The sequence below is a fragment of the Tinamus guttatus genome, unplaced genomic scaffold, assembly GCF_059628265.1.
Source record: "Tinamus guttatus ecotype Peru unplaced genomic scaffold, ASM5962826v1 Tinamus_guttatus_pri_ptg000117l, whole genome shotgun sequence".
Taxonomy (NCBI): domain Eukaryota; kingdom Metazoa; phylum Chordata; class Aves; order Tinamiformes; family Tinamidae; genus Tinamus; species Tinamus guttatus.
The window spans coordinates 581,913-599,163 of NW_028288651.1; the positions used below are offsets into that span (position 1 = coordinate 581,913).

Consider the following 17,251-nt stretch of genomic DNA (forward strand, 5'->3'; position numbering starts at 1 on the left):
TGCTCCCCGCAACGAGGAGCACATTATGGAGGCATGACAGCCTAATCAGTCATATCTCATGTGCCTTCAACCCATCTAGCCAGCACTTTTTTTTTTTTCTGCTGTCCAACTCTAAATTAATGTCACATTCTCTGCCTCCTCCACCTAAGAGCTTTCTCGAAATGAAATATCCTTACTTAAAAGGAAGAAAAATCTGATGGCTTTGAAGTAGAAGGGCTATCTTAAGACATGTTTCTTATTTAGCTATCTTTGGACAGATGCTGCCACTCTGCAGCAGAAATAGTTACTCCCTTGTATGGGTTAGCTAATTTCAGATTCGCAAGTCTTCAACATTACTGTTTGGAGGTTTTATATACCAAGGATTAAAGCACTTCAAATTGCCCTTCATCATATTTATGCTTTTAATATGTATGTGAAAGAAGTTTTAAAAGATAATCAGTGCTCAAGGTTTAAAAAAGAATGAAAAAAACACTAACTTAAAAAATAGAAAACAAATCAAAAGGAGTCCATGCTCTAAATGGTGTGTTATCTGACAGCTCTATATAGGCTTATGAATTATGAACTCCATAAGATTTTACAAGTATTACTACAGTTTATTCTAAGTCCATATAAATTAGCCTTATGTCAAATTGCAAGAAGCACCAGTCACTTCTATGAGATTCTAACATGTATTTGATACAGTCAACTGGTCTGTTAACAAAACTGATTAAAGGCAGAATTCGATTGTTTTTTGAATTAAATAGATGCAATTGCTTTTTGAAGTTGTTTGCTATGAACGGAGTCTGGGCTGAGGTAAAAAAATATATATAAAATGAAAAAAAAATCAAATGAAATGTGAAAACTGGCTCATCTCACACATACCCTGATGCCTGCTTGTATTTTGGTTGCTGCTTTTGCTTTCCCTTTCTCACACATTACCGATCTTTTCATTTGAGATTTTTTATTTGATATGCTGACAGAGGCCAAGATTTGCTGGTTTATATGTGCAGTTGGAAATACCTAGAAATCAGTATGCATCTCTGAGTTGATCTGGTCTTTAAGAAGCAACTAAAATAAGTTCCACGAGGTTTTCATCCAGAAGTTTTGCTGCTGATAAACTCTCTGCAATTTCAGCTGCACATCCTGTAAAAAACTCAAAAACAAGAGAAAGATTTTTGTATAGCAACACAACTCATTTCATATTTTATACTGACTAGCTAGACATGGCATCAGTTTCCAAGCTTAGCTTCAGTCAAAACAGACCAGAACTGCTGAAAACAGTGTGGTTTAACTTTCAAATTACAAGAGTTGCAAAATAAAACTATTATAATGTAAACACATATATTCTTAATGTAAACAGTACTTTACATAATATTATTTTTTCTAAGTCCCCAGCCAGTATTTTAAGACCAAACTTAAATGGCAAATACATTTTTAATGTAAAACTCCATCAATCATTCATCATGCCAGCCAGCATCTTATTAGTTTATTCTCAACTCTACCAGCCATCAATATCCTCTGTCTCAGGAAAGAAATTACCTTAGAAGTCAATAAAACATCACCATTTTAAAGCAAAGGAAAGAATTCTAAAGTGAAAGTACCAACAGTATCTTATTTACTGCAGCATTAAGATAAAGCTTTTCTATCATTTCACCCAATGTAAGATTTTTTCAGCCTACACTTTTGTACATTGTTTTATCGACAGAGTCACACAACAACGACCCTTTCCACCAGTCAGGCAGGATGTATCGATATCAAAGAGAACAACTGTGTTACAGTGCATCTCTTGGACAACATGTTCCTGAGCATGAAGCACTACAGCTAAATATAAAATCTGATGCTAAACACTCTGTTGTAGACCTTCAGAGTTTTTATTTACAGAGACACAAATAAGAAAAATTATCCAGAGAGATAACCAGCTTCCCCCAGGAATCATCCCAGAGAAGCTACGCGAACGTCAGAAACCATTCCTCTCTCTATGAACACAAAAATCCAGAAATAAAAATTCCCCGCTGTTCTCGAGACACAGCTTTAACATTTGGCTGCAACTCTCTGACTTCAATCTTCATTATGAGACGTGGTCTGTCATAGCTCTGGTATTTAAGGCTTCAGAGAAAAAGCATTCAATATGCTTATTTTCAGAGAGACAACAACTAGTATGCTCCTTGTACTAGAAAATCTATAAACATGAGAAAACCGTACCGAAACAAACATTGAGAAATAAAGACTCAAAGAAACCCCCCAAATAAGCTTACTGCAATAACAAGAAAATGCTAAAAGCAAATTAGACTGAAGCACATGGCGGTGTCAGAAGTTACAGTCTACCCAGCCAGCGGAGTTTTGCTGCCACCTACTGTGAAGATGAGTTTAGGATGGATTAAATTAAGTTTTCTTGCAAGCAATATACCTGCAAGAATGACCTCTTTCTTACTATTATTTTTATTTTCTTCCTGCCCTATTAGCAGAGCGCAGAATTGTAGTTTAGTACGTGGAGCCTGATCCATGTAACCGAGACAGTCCTTGAGCCCGAGGAGAAACCAGTAGAACAGCAACTTCAGGAGGACTCTCGTTAAGTAACTCTGAGCCTTTGAACCAGCCTGCGGGCAGGCAAAGCCGAGAAGACCTAAGAGGTCCAAGCCAGGCAAACAACACCTCGGCAGGACGCGGCCCCTGCGCGGGCAGAATGGTGTGGTGGTCGCTGGCCTCTTGCTGCAGCTGTGAGACACGAGGGCTTCACAAAGCAAGAAGGCTGAACCAGGCCTGCCAGACACCACTGCTCGCTCCTCATCAGCACAATCAAGCTTTATATTTTACTGGGGATATCGCTGGCAGCCTCAGTTAGTAGCTGTGAGCTACTCACACAGCATCTGGGGTCTAAGTCAAGAGGTAAGCATTAGGCCAACACTATCTCCCTAAGGTCACTTACTGGGGCAAGTTTCCTCTCCCTCAACTGCAGCAGGCCCTACAAACCAGGAGCGCTCCCAGCCAAAATCTAAGTGACCGCTGCTTGTAACGCACACAGACGGTGCTGGCCAGGTACACGGGATCCCCAGCATCTCCAAGCAGATGCACACCAAGCAGCAGATTCCCTTTGGCAGAGACAGTTTGTGTTCCAGGGAAGATGTAGAAATGGAAGCTGGGAACGCACGTTAGCCCGATGCCTGGGCTAAACAGCTCCCTGCTACTACACAAGTTGCCTAAGGGCTGGGGGGGTGGGGGGGAGAAAAGGTTGGTTCATGGGTTGGTTGCTGAGGAAGTAGCTTGTTTTGGGTGGTAAGATGGGATGAAGATCCAAGATAGTCTGTGCTCCTCAGCTGTGCAGATAAGCTGCTGCTAAGCACAAGGAATTAAGATGCCCTGCACATGCAGCAGAGGGAAAGCGAGGTGACACACTTCGTTTCTCACTACTGTACAGCTCATCACATTTGTATCAAATCCTTCAGCTGCTAATCCACACACTCCTCAGCTGTTTCCTAGTCCCAGCAATTCCTCTTGCACCAAGCTCCTCAGCCCAAGCAATAAAGATCTCACCTTCCAGTTACGCAGCTGGACACACATTTTAGTGAGAAGCACCACGAGCTGCAACTGCCCTGCGGTCAACAAAGCCTATTTCAGCGGGGCTCCAGCCCCGAGCCAGGAGCCCTCACAATGAAGCACATGCTTAACCGCTGTGCCAGAGCCTAGGCCAAACTCCCGGGTCTATCACACGAGGGCCTCCTATTTCTCCAGAGTGGGACCCATCCACATTAAAGAAGTCTCACTCGAGAGGTAGCACTCAGGCTTCAGATACAAGGCTGACGGTACCTCAAGTCGAACACTTAGTCCCCGCTTGGTCTACAGAACAGCAGCTGGCCAGAGCTGCCCACAGTCCCATCTGCACCCAGAGGGCCGGGCCTGACTTGCCTTTCATTGCTCTCAGTGACAAAGGACAGTGCTTACACACAGGTACTTTTTTTTTTTTTTATTGCTGTTAATTCAAGGAAAAAAGGTTGCATAAAATCCAATCTCTTCTAGAAATATAAGTGACCTTTCCAGTACATTTCAAATATCAAAGTATATGGTAAACATACAAATAAAGAGAAGGTAACATACCTCCTATTTACAGTACAGTATTTTAAATCATAAAATAAGTTCCATAAAGTACAACTGGCAGGTAATTCACAATACAAGTCCATTGGTGGTTTAACACCCTCACTTCAACTCAAACGCAGTTCAGTCATTTCAAGTGGTCCAAAAATACCCAGATCAAATAAAAATTTTAATCAAAATAATTTTCATTTACTACTTAAACTTCTTTAAATTAAAGCTTTCATCTACCTCCCTCCCCATTCCCCCCTCCAAGAAAAAAGTTTCAAAATGTACACTGGTGCTATAAATATAAATGCTACCTATGAAGAAATGTAGTAATCAAGCTTTTTTTTTTTCTTCAAGTTTTTTTTGTTCATTTAGCAATTTATTAGATGGCTGAACCAAAGACTGATTTTACTTCATCCCTCTACTGGACACCAGGTCTTACATTAAGAAAACGTTTCTGCCATGAACTGTGAGGAATGCCAAACCCTATGGATATACAGTGGTAGTTGTTCATCGGTGTTGAATGCAGCAGTCAAAAAATACACTCATCTTCCAGATAACCTCAGTGCACTTTAGGAAATCAAATATTACCTGGAAGCAATTTAGTACGTATATTGGCTTTCAAAAATAAAATAAAAAATACAGCAGCATAAACTTACTTACTCATGATACTGACATGATTAATACCATCTTAACACTCAGTTCAGTCTTTCACATTATACCGTAATTACGCATAGTGGTAAATTGTTATAAAATAGTGACTTTGCTATTTGGTAGACAGGTTCTAATACTAATACCTGACTATTCTGTAGAAAACCATAGCTTTTGTTCAGTTTGAAATAAAACATTTACATTCTAAGTACAATGCAACACTGTAATAGTTTAGGAAAAAAATATTCCATCAAGTAACGTTCATTCTGTGTTGACACGATGTAGAATAGCTTTAAAAAAGGAAAAAAATGCTGTCAACTTTCATTACAAATGCAAACACACTGAGTACAACATTCATACCATTTTTTTCACCTTTGTTGCTGAACATACAGGCTAAAAAGCTACAGTGGAAGTAAAATCTGTCAATTTAAGCTTGTTCATTTTTCAGAACCTGTTCCAGTCCACACAGTTTCAGCCCCTTCCTGCTCTAGGCGTTTTCCTTTACTTGAGCCCCTCGAGAGCTGGGTATCTGTATCGTCAGCAGACGCAGCACACGCACCGTATCGTGTGCTCCTTTGCACTCTCCTAAGAGCACGTTTGAACATCTCCCCTCAATTCATGAGCAACAATTTAGAGCATGGGCATGGTCTGTATGAACCACTAAACACTCATGCAAGTCCAATGAACCCATGTGGACAGACAGGATAAAGAAAGTAAGACAGCAGCATAAGGAGAATGGGGAGGGAGGGAACCAAGATTGTGGGGAACACGACCAGGTTTCTTCTTTCACCATATGGCTGCTCCACCAGTGATGCCAGAGGTCAGAGGACTTTTTTAAAATGCAGTAAACATTGCACATGTCTCAAGTCTTCAGTGCAAAAGCATGGTTCAAATGCTCTTTCTGATTGTTTGGCTGGGTGGTGGAATTACATGCATTACGCAAGCCTTGTGTGGAACCAGGAGGAGACCAGGGACTCAGCTTTCTTCTTTTGTATTGAACAGAGGTGCAAAAGCAATGAAAAAACTCCAACAGAATATAAAACCGGGAACGTCCCAAAACCACAAGACCACCCACCCCGCCTCCCCCCCCCGCCGTCCCCCCAGGTCCCCAAGCTTCAGTTTAAGTAGGCAAGGTTTACTTGTTTCAGTCTGCAGAATCCAGGGTATCATTGGAAGGGGGAGGGGGAGGTGCGTATCTCAGTCTGTAAGTGCCTAAAAAGGGGAAAGAGAACTGCTAAGTCACTGCTTACAAGGCAAACGGATTACAAAACCACTACAAGGTATCAAAACGGGCATGCTCCTCAAAAGGCACTACCATCCTCTACTCCCTTAAAAGCAGCTCCTAAGATTTTATACTATTTTCTCTCATCTTCTTGCTAAAAGTGACAGTTTTTAAAAAAATTTAAACAATGGACATAGATTTTACCTTTGATGGAAAAATGCAAAGCAAAAAAGACCCCATCAAGGCTGGTCTTTCTTGTTTCACTCTGACAAAACAAGTGAAATCAGAATGGGCACAGGCCAAGACTAAGAAATAACTGATGTTCTATGTGAACTCTGCATTTTCTCCATTTCTGTGGACAGAGCAAGCAGTGGCATGTGAGATTGAAGCCATGCCTTCAATTTTAGTTCCAGCTGGGTTTTGTCTTTTGGCTGCTATTTGTCTGACAAGTTAAAGCATTTCCCATCTAGGTATTCCATGATGGGGTGCAGAAGGACGGCCAGGCATACAAAAAGGTAGGCCACAGAAAAGTTAAATTATCAAAAGGTCAGCTCATTTCTTCAATTCTCACAAGATCAAAAATTCCAAGTTAATATTATATACAATAATTCATTTTTTCTACACCTTTTGCCAATGAATTCTATCTAAAAAAAAAACATGAAACACTGAATAGGAATGGGAGAATTGAAACAACATGCAAGTTTCAACATAATGCCAAAAACAAGCAGGTGAAAAGAATGACAATTTTGAATTGATACAGTTTGACTTCCCAGCTCTGTATCATGCTCATTTTCAATTCCGCACTCGTGAACCCTGTTCCCTTGCACTCTTCTGCAAAACTACCAGGCAGAGAGATAAGATTCTTTGCAGTTTTAGAGCAGGTCACTAATGCACAGTTGTGTACACAAAACACACACACACACGCACGCACACCCTTCTTCAAGAACAGAACCAGCACATTCACCTAGGTAAAGAGAAAGTGCTCAACTCAAAAGCAAGTCCGCTGGGCGTTATCATGATTACCTTGTTGACTGGCCTCCATGGACGACTGCTTACAGTCCTGCGCATAGTGTCCACTTACACCACAATTGTAACAGGAGACGTTCCCGTTCTTCTTGGGTCCTGACCCATTTGTGTTGGCAACTACGTTAGGTGCTGGATAAACGGGATAGAACCTCCCAAATCCTGCCATCTGCTGCATACCATAGTTGGCTTGGCTCCCCATTACTGGGTCATGCATAAGCCCGTTTGCATATGGAGACTGAGGCAGGAAGAACGGGAGTTGTGTTCCATTGCTTTGATGTGCTTGATTGAGGTAGCTGCCATTGCAAAGGGATGGCAGAGTGAAGAAAGATGGAACTCTGTAGACTTGTCCATGAAGTGGGTTATGATAAAAATAACTATTAATCTGAAGGCTTCCATTGGTCCCACAGCTACATCTACGTCCACAAGAACCACAAGGACCAGATCCCAGCTGCTGTGGAGGTAACATTGTCCCGTTAGTGTTGCTATTCCCAACAGCGTTTATGTAAGATGTGCTGTCACTCTGTGCAGTGCTGTGTGTTAACGCAGGGCTCGGGCTAGGGGCAGGGCCTGGGGTATGCGTAGGTATTGCAGGAGGAACAGTGGACTGGACCTGACCAACACCTAAACCAGCTGACTGAGGTGGGGAGGACGTTGCCACAGTGCTTAGTACATTTGTATTCTGGTTGGGCAAGACACTAGTAGCATGAGGGCTGCCTGGCAAAGCGTACGAAGCTGGTGGAGGTGGTGGTGCTGCTGTGGAGAGACCAGCTGCTGGAAGAACTACCTTCAGATTGGTAGGCTGAGGGATTGCTCCTGGGTTTCCCTCAATGTGAGGCACCATTTGATTCAGTCCTACCACCTGGGATGCAGGTTTTGTGATGGGATCTGTAGTAGGAACTGGGGATCCTGGAAAACTACCTGGACTGTGGACTGGGATAAAGGCAGTATTTGGTGATCCAATACTTAAGCTTCCTGTTGGCTGCTGTGGTCCATTAACTGTGCAACTTTCTGATGATCCCTGTGGAGAGGGCATTTTCAATCTGTGTATTGCCAAATGCAAAGCTGGGCTGCCAGGCTGGACAGAATGTGGAAGGAACGTGGATGGGACTGGTAAAGGGGAAGCCATCAGCTCGAGGCGTTTCTCAGCGTCGCCAGAGGTCACTGCTCCCAGTCCAGCCGGAGGGGAGCTTGCGGACTCTCTCGCAGGGGAGACGGCTACCGGTGTGGTCACCAGCATTCCCATCGTCTTCCCGTCGGCAGAGATGGGCGGCGGGACAACGGCCTCAGGCTTCTGGGCAGCGCTGTGCATCACACAGTGTAAGGCAGGCATGAAGGAAATGTGTTGAAACTTTGCATTCAAAGCATCTTCTGGAAGGCTTCCGTTTTCACTGTGCATTGAAGAGATCTGAGCAGATGGTTTGCTCATATTTGATGAGCTGACAGCACTGTAGCCTGTAAACCTGTTTGCATTTTGATTCCCAGAGTCCTCAGAATTGCTGTCTGTATCTGTAGAGAAACAAGCATTTGTGAGGGGCAGAAGCTTGAACTGGAAACTGTGTTTTGCCTTTCTCAGGACTCATTTACCCTTACACAAAAGTTTATTACATTTGATGACAAAAGTGAAATGTCGTCATCCCGAATCAGAATAAATTTAAGATCCTTTTCATTCATCCAAATCATCACTTGCCTATATCAATCCACCCAGCTAGCCAGTGTGCCCTTGGTTTGTGTACATCTGCACATGTGAACAGGCACACAGAAACACATAGAAACCCCAATCTACTTAGAAAGACATTAACACAGTTCATTCAAATCCTGAAGGAGTGGATACAACAGTCAAGACAAAAAAACAAACAACAGAGATATCTCAGACCCACCAAGCATAACTTTTTATAAAACAAGCCCTTGTGAGATCAAAGTTCTTCTATTTATCATGCTTCTGAAGTTTTTCAGATCTACACAGCCAAAGCAGACAACATAGATATCATGCACAAACACACACACACACACGTTAATCTAAAGCTCCATGTTTAAATACTCTCCTGCTATTTGCTGAAAAGTCTTCAGACGCTCTAATCATGAAATCCACAAAGAAAAATGGACCTATGACTAGTTCAGAAATAAAAATAGCTAATAAAACTGAGAAACTAAACAGAGAAAAAGAGGATAGTCAAGGTAATGAAGTAAAACTTCATGCACGCTCTCCACAAATCCAACCTCTGTCTTTTTCTTCTTCACTCTCAAAGCTTTCCCTCCCATCATGTCGTGGGCTAGAAGGAGAACTGTAACTTTCAGATGATGTTTCTCCACATGTATCATGACCAGATCCAGTGTCCAAATTCAGATCTAAAAATAAAAATTGGCATTTTTATTTTTAATCCTGGTAGATGGAAGTGGGGTTCTTTTGGACTGCTCATTTCATGCTACTTAGGTTGTCTATTAATGTGTATTCCTATTTAACTGGATCTTTCCCTCTGCACCTCTTACATTTAAACTCCCCACATTCAGCACACTCTATCCCTTTATCTGTAATGACTAAATTCTTTCTGTTAAAGGAAACATTTATGCACAGATAACGTTTTTGCACGGTAGTCTAAACAATGATAATCATACTTAATAGCTTTTATGAAACTTACAGCGAATTACACTGCAATAGTAAGTTTTTCTGGATGTCATGAATCAAATATCTATGTTGAAAGAGATGGAGTACTCCTTTTATCACACGGGCAAAGATTGAAAGCTAACTCAGCAACTAAGATGAAAACAACATGCCTGTTCACAATGAACTCTTTCAGAGCAGGGTTTAAGGAAACTGAACTAACAAAACCCATTTAATGGAAGTGAAAGACAAAAGCAACTTTCAAGTTAAGTTAAATTCGAAAGTTACTTTTTGAATTCTAAATGGGTTCATGGGAAACTCATTTGCTGGAAATCTGATTACAGGGTGGGTTTACATCCTATTAGTGGCTCTGGCCACTGAACTGGACTTTGAATTTCAGCCTCAGAGGTGAGGAGCAAGATGGATGGATCCCCTCACCAAGTATGCCAGAGGCCAGCTTTAAGGCAGCGTCAGTAACCAAACACGTCCCCATTCCCGCCTCCCAAGCCCAAAACCTTGGTTGGTAAAAATCCATGATGAAAACAGAACACAATAGCAAGTATACTGGGTTGGGGTAAATGGTTAAAAGGCTGCCTTCCTTGTTCAAATCTTGAAACCATTTCCTGATTAAACCTTTACTTGGTAAAACAATTCTAACCAGCATTTTTGAATATCCAATATGACCTAAAGCAACAACATCGGCTTCAAATCACTGAAAACAGGATTCCAAAGTGTTAGTCACAAAGCATTAAGTCTTCGAATTACAAGGGTAACTAACTGATGACTCAGAAAAAAACTAAAAATAGACAGAAAAAGTGAAAGAAAACATGTAGTTAAGAATTACTGAGTCAGAATAGAACATTTCATATCATGCCTCAATACAAAGTGAGGCAGAGATTCAAACTGCAACCTGATTTTTTCTTTAAAGACTACATCTTCAATGGGAAATAACAGAAGATATTCTGATGTTTGTACACAAATACCAAGTAGAAAACACATCTCTGAGGATGACTTAATTCCTTCCAGGCTCTGTGGGTTACGGTTCCTTCTCAGAGTGGCCATAAGTAACCAACATCAGCAGGCAGGCAGTCTTACATCTGTACAGCATGTGTGGTTAGTGAGTGGATTACAGCTTCTATGGCAAAGCCTTCCTGTTCCATTTGTGCACTACACCATACCAAACTGCTCATCTTCCTAAAGTTATGTTACTCCATGAAAGCTCATTAAGCTTTGCTAGACAACAAGCACAGGAATACCTGAGATATGCATATGGCCAAGCTCTCCTACGAGTTGGTTTCTGCTTGTGCAGCTCTCAACTAAAACTTTCTAAGATTGCCCTATTTTTGTCAAGTTTTTGAACTATGAATTCTTAAAGTTTCAGAGAAGCTGGGAGAAGAAAGAATGAAAGCCTGATAAAGAGTACATTTCAAGGAGAAGTAGGAACAGGTCAAGGTATTTCCTAAGAGTGCTTTGAACGCTCACCCAGATCGGCAGTATAGAGGGCAAATTCCTTCTTGGCTGCCTTCAGTGAGAACTAAGCATGGGAGAGGCAAGGCTGCAACTGATAGTAGAACACTAGTAGCCTAACACTGACTATTTAAGCCAACTGCCACCTCACATATGACAACTTACCAATGGTTTACTACGACATTTCCAATTATGCATGAAAAGAGCCATAGCCTAAGCAATTGTCTACAAAAGACAAAACGTCCAATATGTTCTAAACTGCATGTCAAAGCACGGAGTAGATAGCCAGCATGCTGACTCACTCCCAAAGAGACTGCAGAGCTGCAATTTCTCCTTTACTGCTGAACGAATGAATAAGTCAAAGTCAGAACCTCTGTTTCTTACAAATGGTTGAGCCCTGTCTTACCTTTTGCTGTCCCTGTGCGGATGTGCTGTGATGCTGCAACTCTAACTCCATTAGTCCTGTTATTCAACCGACAGTCAGTTTTCTTTGTTTTCTCCCTGTGCAAATAATTTTCCATATGTTTTATTAAAATGTGGGCAAAATAACCAGAAATACAGGAAAAAATAATGTGATTGTAAAGAAGGACAAGGACTAATATATATATAATAGACACACACACACACGTGTGTGTATATATATAATTAGACATAAATATAAATGATAAAAAATAGGTAAGGGCTAATAGTGCAACATAGCAGGAATTAAAATGCAACCAATGTTACTAAAGACTTTGACTAAAAAACTAAAAAAAAAAAAAAAAGGTGCTGCTGGCCCTATATTTCTTTCTCAGAGTTCATGAATGCAACTGAGGCATGGGATGGGTTAGCAAAAAAGCTACAGAACTCTATAGGCTACAGAGCAACAAGAGCAAACGGGGGGGGGGGGAAAAAAAAAAAGAGAAAAGAAATCAACTTGGAATTAGACAGACTAGGCAACCGTGTAAGTGATTTCACTTCCTTACAGGCAGGATCATTATGATCATAGGAAATTCTCAAGCTCTCTTCTGATAGACAAGGATCTTTAATAAACTATTTCAGTTGGCACTCACTGAGTAATGTTAAAGGTTGCAGTCAACCTTTCTTTTTTTTTTTTCTGGGCAGCTTTACAACTTTTAACTTTCAGATAATTACAAAACAAAAAAAAAGGCAATTCCATATCTCCTAGGAATAGACTTCTGTTTCTTAGTTTTGCTAAAAGGTAACTGACATTTTGAGAAATGGCTGCCTACAATTACATTCTGATCTTTTTTTCATGTTACTCCTTTTCAAATGATAAAATAACTATTTTTATGTAGACTAGCTGCACAATATATCTTGTTCTACAGTAGCTAACCAAAGAAGCTGATGCATTGCACACACTGTTTACCAGACTGAAAGCATTATACTTTGTTCCTAGACTACTAGTTTCATTGGAAACCTACTTTTCCAGCTGTGGCTTTCCTTTCTTCTTGCTTACTGTAGTCAGGCCTCGTTTTTCCCCTGCATGCTAGGTAGAAAATACAGAGATATCAGTTAGAAAGCAAACTTTGCATCCAAAAAGCAGGAGAACTTCTAGACTTAAACATCCATGAATCCATGACTAATGCACTCATAGTGCTATAACCATACAAGCATCTACTTGTTCAAAGCATTCAGACCTTTAGAATCATGCATCTTGTCTGGCATTTACGACACTATCAGCAAAAGACACTGCAAATGACTACTTGGAAATATGCAGAATGTTTGAATCAAATCACAGTTTGGATGCCGGGAGTATGTTACGGGCCTTTTCCTGCTGAGGATGAAACAAATGCAGTTCATCAAGTACCCCCTAACAACTCCTTCCTTGAAAAGAAGTTGTCTGGTTAATCACAAGGCTTATGTCTACCGAATTTATTGATTTAAGTGGAATTATTTAATGCTTGAGAGGAAAAAAAAGTACATGCGGCAAATTATTTTCACATTGCTCACATAGTGACAAAGCAGGTACCCAGCCTTGAACTGGAGGTTGCTGCTAAACTGAAGTTTGTAGAATACCACCTAGAAGTGTATTAGAAAGAAATACAGCATCCACATTATTCTTTAAATATTATTACTGGCTGCTATTAGTATCTCCTATTTGGCAATGGAGTAAAAGCTAAGACCAGTCACAAGTAATCTCTGGCTACGCTGTATTCGCACATTATTTAAATGGGAAGTAGTTTTTCCTCTGCTCTAACAGACTATAATTTTCTTGCCTCAAGTTTGCATATTTTAAGCTGTGATGCAGTCTACCTTTTACTCTCACGGAATAAATCTCAGTTGACTACCCTACTTTGTAAAATGAAGAATCTATCTTTGTTTGGCTTGCTACATCCCACATATAAATCAATTAACAAATTCCATATGTGGAATAGAAGCAGTACTGAGCAACGATAACATTCCAGGTTTTTCACATAAAACAATAACAACCTTTCTCCTCTTAACCTCAGTAGTTGGTTTTATTTATCTTGTTGACTTTGTTCTTATTGACTATAGTCATATGAAATTTGACTACAGAAAAGACTGAAAATTCACAGAACATCTAACCGATAACCTTTTTCTGCGAAGATTAACACTTAAGTTGCTTGTGTAATGCGGATAAGATAGAATGGATAAATTTAACTGGCTGACCCTACCACAGCATTAATGTAGTTTAGTTGTTAATACAGTTTATAGTTTGTTGTGCACAATTACACAAAAATTCTTTAGGGCTCCCGAAATTCTGTTCTGATTTTGGTAATTAAGTGAACCACTATAAATCTGAACCTGGACACTTATTTGTGCAATTTTAGTACTGCTCTTCATCTTTTAAAGCTAAATGCAATGATATGTACTTCACAGTCTTCTCCAGTGTTTCAGAATACTGCTTTAAACAGAAAAACAGCAACCCACCTGGTCAAGTAGGTTTGTACAGTGCTCTGGATGCTGCTGGACAATACAGCTTTTCCTTCTCCAGTCTATTACCCCATTTTGCTCAGAGTGCTGTATGTTAAGGCTATCCAGTGAAGAACATTTTGCACTGCTAGTGCTGCTGGAAAAAAAAAAAAAAAAAAAAAGTATGACAACGTAAACAAAGTTGCAGGCTCCTCCTGTCACTGTACAAACTTTTACATCATGCTGGGAAATGAGAGATTTGCTTTCAGGAAAAAGAAAACATGAATTGTTAACAGACTTTGAAGACATAAATTACAAGAGCTCTTGCACAGTGAAGTTAGATTAACGATCTGAAGACACTTGAGTTTCCTTTTTCATTTGTCTACTATAATTTGACATAAAATCCAGAATGTTACAGCACTTGAGAGAAAAGTTCTCATGGTTATTTCTACACAAAAGATTTTTTTTGTTTGCTTTTTTTCCCTACCTCTGATTTTGCAAAGTTTTCCAAATAGAAACACGTTCAGAAACTTTTTTTTCCTCAATATGAATAATAAAGTTGGAAGTATTTTGTAACGATTATTCCAGAATTCAGTTTTAGAAAATGCTGGGAAAAAGGAAGCCACATTTGGCATTGACTTTGGGCCTTATAATGCCTTCTACCAAAGCTTCTCTTTGCAGCGGCCAGTCAGAAATGACTTGTAACTGAGTGCTGGGGTATAATAAAATTTGACAAGTCAGTAGGGCACATAAACAGTAGAGCATATCTGTCATTCAAAAATGTGCCCTGCTGGTGACAAGGCTAAAGAAACAGATACTGCTTTCAAATTCACAGGAAAATACTAATACTGAAAATTTACTTTTAAAGTGACTTTTATTTCAGGACTGGTCAAGATACGTGAACGTAACTGCAACAGGAGATGTTATTCAGTTTCCATGATGACAGAAATGTAGCTCACTACAGACAACACGAAGTTCCAGCAACTACTTGACAAATACCCCCCAAGTAAGTGTTCAAACTATTTAGAAGAGGTGTGAAAGAATATTCAAAAATAGTTTAAGCAAATGTTGAGAACCCAAGAAGGTCTAAATAGAGACACACAAAAGTCCATGACTGCACTAATGCAAGCAAGGTCACTGTGGACACTTCTACCAAATGGCGATAAGTGAATCTTCTGCCAAATTTTCAGTCACTTCATGTAAATTATAATATTTCTAAGTTTTTTTTTCACATATTCAGTCTCCTGCCTACAATAAGTCTCCAGACCCTTTCAAGTACAAGGCTGACCCTACTGAATAAAAACAGAAGGCAAGCAGATGTAACATACACATTTACCTAAAATATAGCCACATCACTTGAGATGATCTGTTCTTGACTTGACAAACAAGTGTGTGTGAGAGCACATACGTGCGTGGGCGTGTGTGTGTGTGCGCACGTGTGTGTGTACATTCAAGAGATACCAAATTTCATTCACTGCTGTTCTTTAAAACCTATATTATGCATATATTTTTAAGAAGAGGAGATGATATGAATAGGAAAGAATTAATAGATTTCTAGTAGCTAGGTACAAAACAGAACAGCAAATCACAGTAAAATACCTATTTTTACTCTTAGCATAGTTTGTGTTTACAAACACTTCTAATGTTTCTTAACCAGAAACATTAACAAATGAATTGCCGTTATAGATTTCCTACAACCAAAAAAAAAAAGCATATATAAACTAATTTAACATGATTAAGAGGTACTTCTGCTTAAAATAGACTTAAAAAATTAGGTACATATGCTTTAGCTATATAACGGAATAAAAAGTTTTCCTATAGGAAAATCTTAGAAGCTACTGAAAGAAAGAGAATCAAGAGCACTGGAAGAGTCTGCATGTGAAAGGTGGGGTACATGGAAAAGATATAAAATGCAAATATGTGTAAATGACCAGCTTACAATCATAAAGCAAAACATCAACTCAAGCAGTAAAGATTCATGAAGTTGGGCAAAGTTTCAAATGACCTGGACCTAAAGGTTTACAAATAGCATCTTTGCAACATTCTCAAGAGTTTTAACGCTGAATTTCTCTATACTAGACAGACCTTTTTAATAGAGATAAATTAAATCACCAACAAGTTATAATCTAGAAGGAAACACCTACTCCCAAAGCATTAATGAATGACATTTGCAAATCTAGTGTGGCCGTATTACATCCTACTACTTACTTGGCAACAGGACTTTTTCCATTATGTTTCTTGTGGACTGTTGGGTGTTGCATTACATCTGGGAGAGAAAAAAAAAAAGTAATTCCACTAGCAATTCCCATTTATCCCCTTTTCAATCAACACAGCAACTTCAGCTTTCCATCATTAAGACACTTAATGAAAGGCATAACCATTCAAAATACTAGGCATATTTTTCATTGCTGAAATTAGCAGGTGTTGTATAGATGAAGAATCAGTTCACAGAGACAGCAATTTCTCAGAAGAATGAACGAAAAAACAGGAACCAAAACACTCTACACTTGTTTACCACTATATTTCATTCGAAAGACTAACTGTATGATTGAACATTATCCCATAAGCATCCTCAAAAGGGGAAGGAAAGAGGATAGGTGGATTCAGTCAAAAGAGCGCAGAATTCCATCATTTTTTTCTGACACACCAAAATCTATCTGAAAAGTCTGTCACTGAGAAGCTCTGAACTAGCGAATTAAGATAAGTCTTACACAGAAGTGCTGCACTCTGAAGCTCAAATTTCACAAATTACACATCACGTGAGACATCAGAGTCACTGTTTCAATCAAGATACAAGCTCCCTGAAAACATTGTTTACCCAGTTCTTTAAAATAACAGCTAAAGATGGTTTATCCGTTGTATACAAGATCTTCTGAAACTTCTTAGTTATTTTTGTGTAAAAGCCTAAGAGTGGTGTCGCTCTGCAAAAGTGAATGCAAAGGCCCAAGGGTCTGTGTTCGTTTATCAGTCCCATTTCTCATCCTTTCCACCTATCACAAACTCATGCCCTCTTTGCTATTGGAAACATTGCAAAACTGGCTTGACATTCCTTTCAGAATAAAATTAGTGACCATCCACTAGGCTGCTGCTTCTACATGCAAACTGTTTTCAAGGTGATCGGAAAACGGCAGCTTTCAGACTGCAATCAACATTTCCTGCGGTCCCAAACAGTTAGAAACCTTAGTAACTAGTCAGAGTACCAAGAAGGACAAAGGTTATGACTATGAGGAGGAAGATATAAATGACCTTTCAGAGTGCAACTAAAGCTGGACAAAATTTAATACATTTATGCAAAACGAACTGCAACTTTTGAAATGCTGCACTCAACTTGCACCCTCGGAATTGAGGAATGGGTA

At 39.7% G+C, this 17,251-nt stretch overlaps 1 protein-coding gene across 5 annotated transcripts in view; it reads right to left on the reverse strand.

Moving 5' to 3' along the window:
• Nucleotides 1-1,114: 1,114 nt before the first annotated feature.
• Nucleotides 1,115-17,251, reverse strand: part of ZCCHC2 (zinc finger CCHC-type containing 2) — a 39,846-nt gene continuing 23,709 nt past the window's right edge. For 2 of the 5 annotated variants that reach the window (XM_088521332.1, XM_088521330.1), the window contains 7 exons: nt 16,104-16,161; nt 13,914-14,049; nt 12,443-12,507; nt 11,425-11,519; nt 9,170-9,298; nt 6,950-8,458; nt 4,059-5,916 (listed from right to left, as the gene is read on the reverse strand). In XM_088521332.1, coding sequence (XP_088377458.1) covers nt 5,849-5,916; nt 6,950-8,458; nt 9,170-9,298; nt 11,425-11,519; nt 12,443-12,507; nt 13,914-14,049; nt 16,104-16,161 — 2,060 coding nt within the window. In that variant the 3' untranslated portion in view covers nt 4,059-5,848. Of the gene's footprint in view, nt 1,133-4,058; nt 5,917-6,949; nt 8,459-9,169; nt 9,299-11,424; nt 11,520-12,442; nt 12,508-13,913; nt 14,053-16,103; nt 16,162-17,251 lie in introns of those variants that run through there. The other 3 variants (XM_088521331.1, XM_088521328.1, XM_088521329.1) reach the window with 2 other exon arrangements.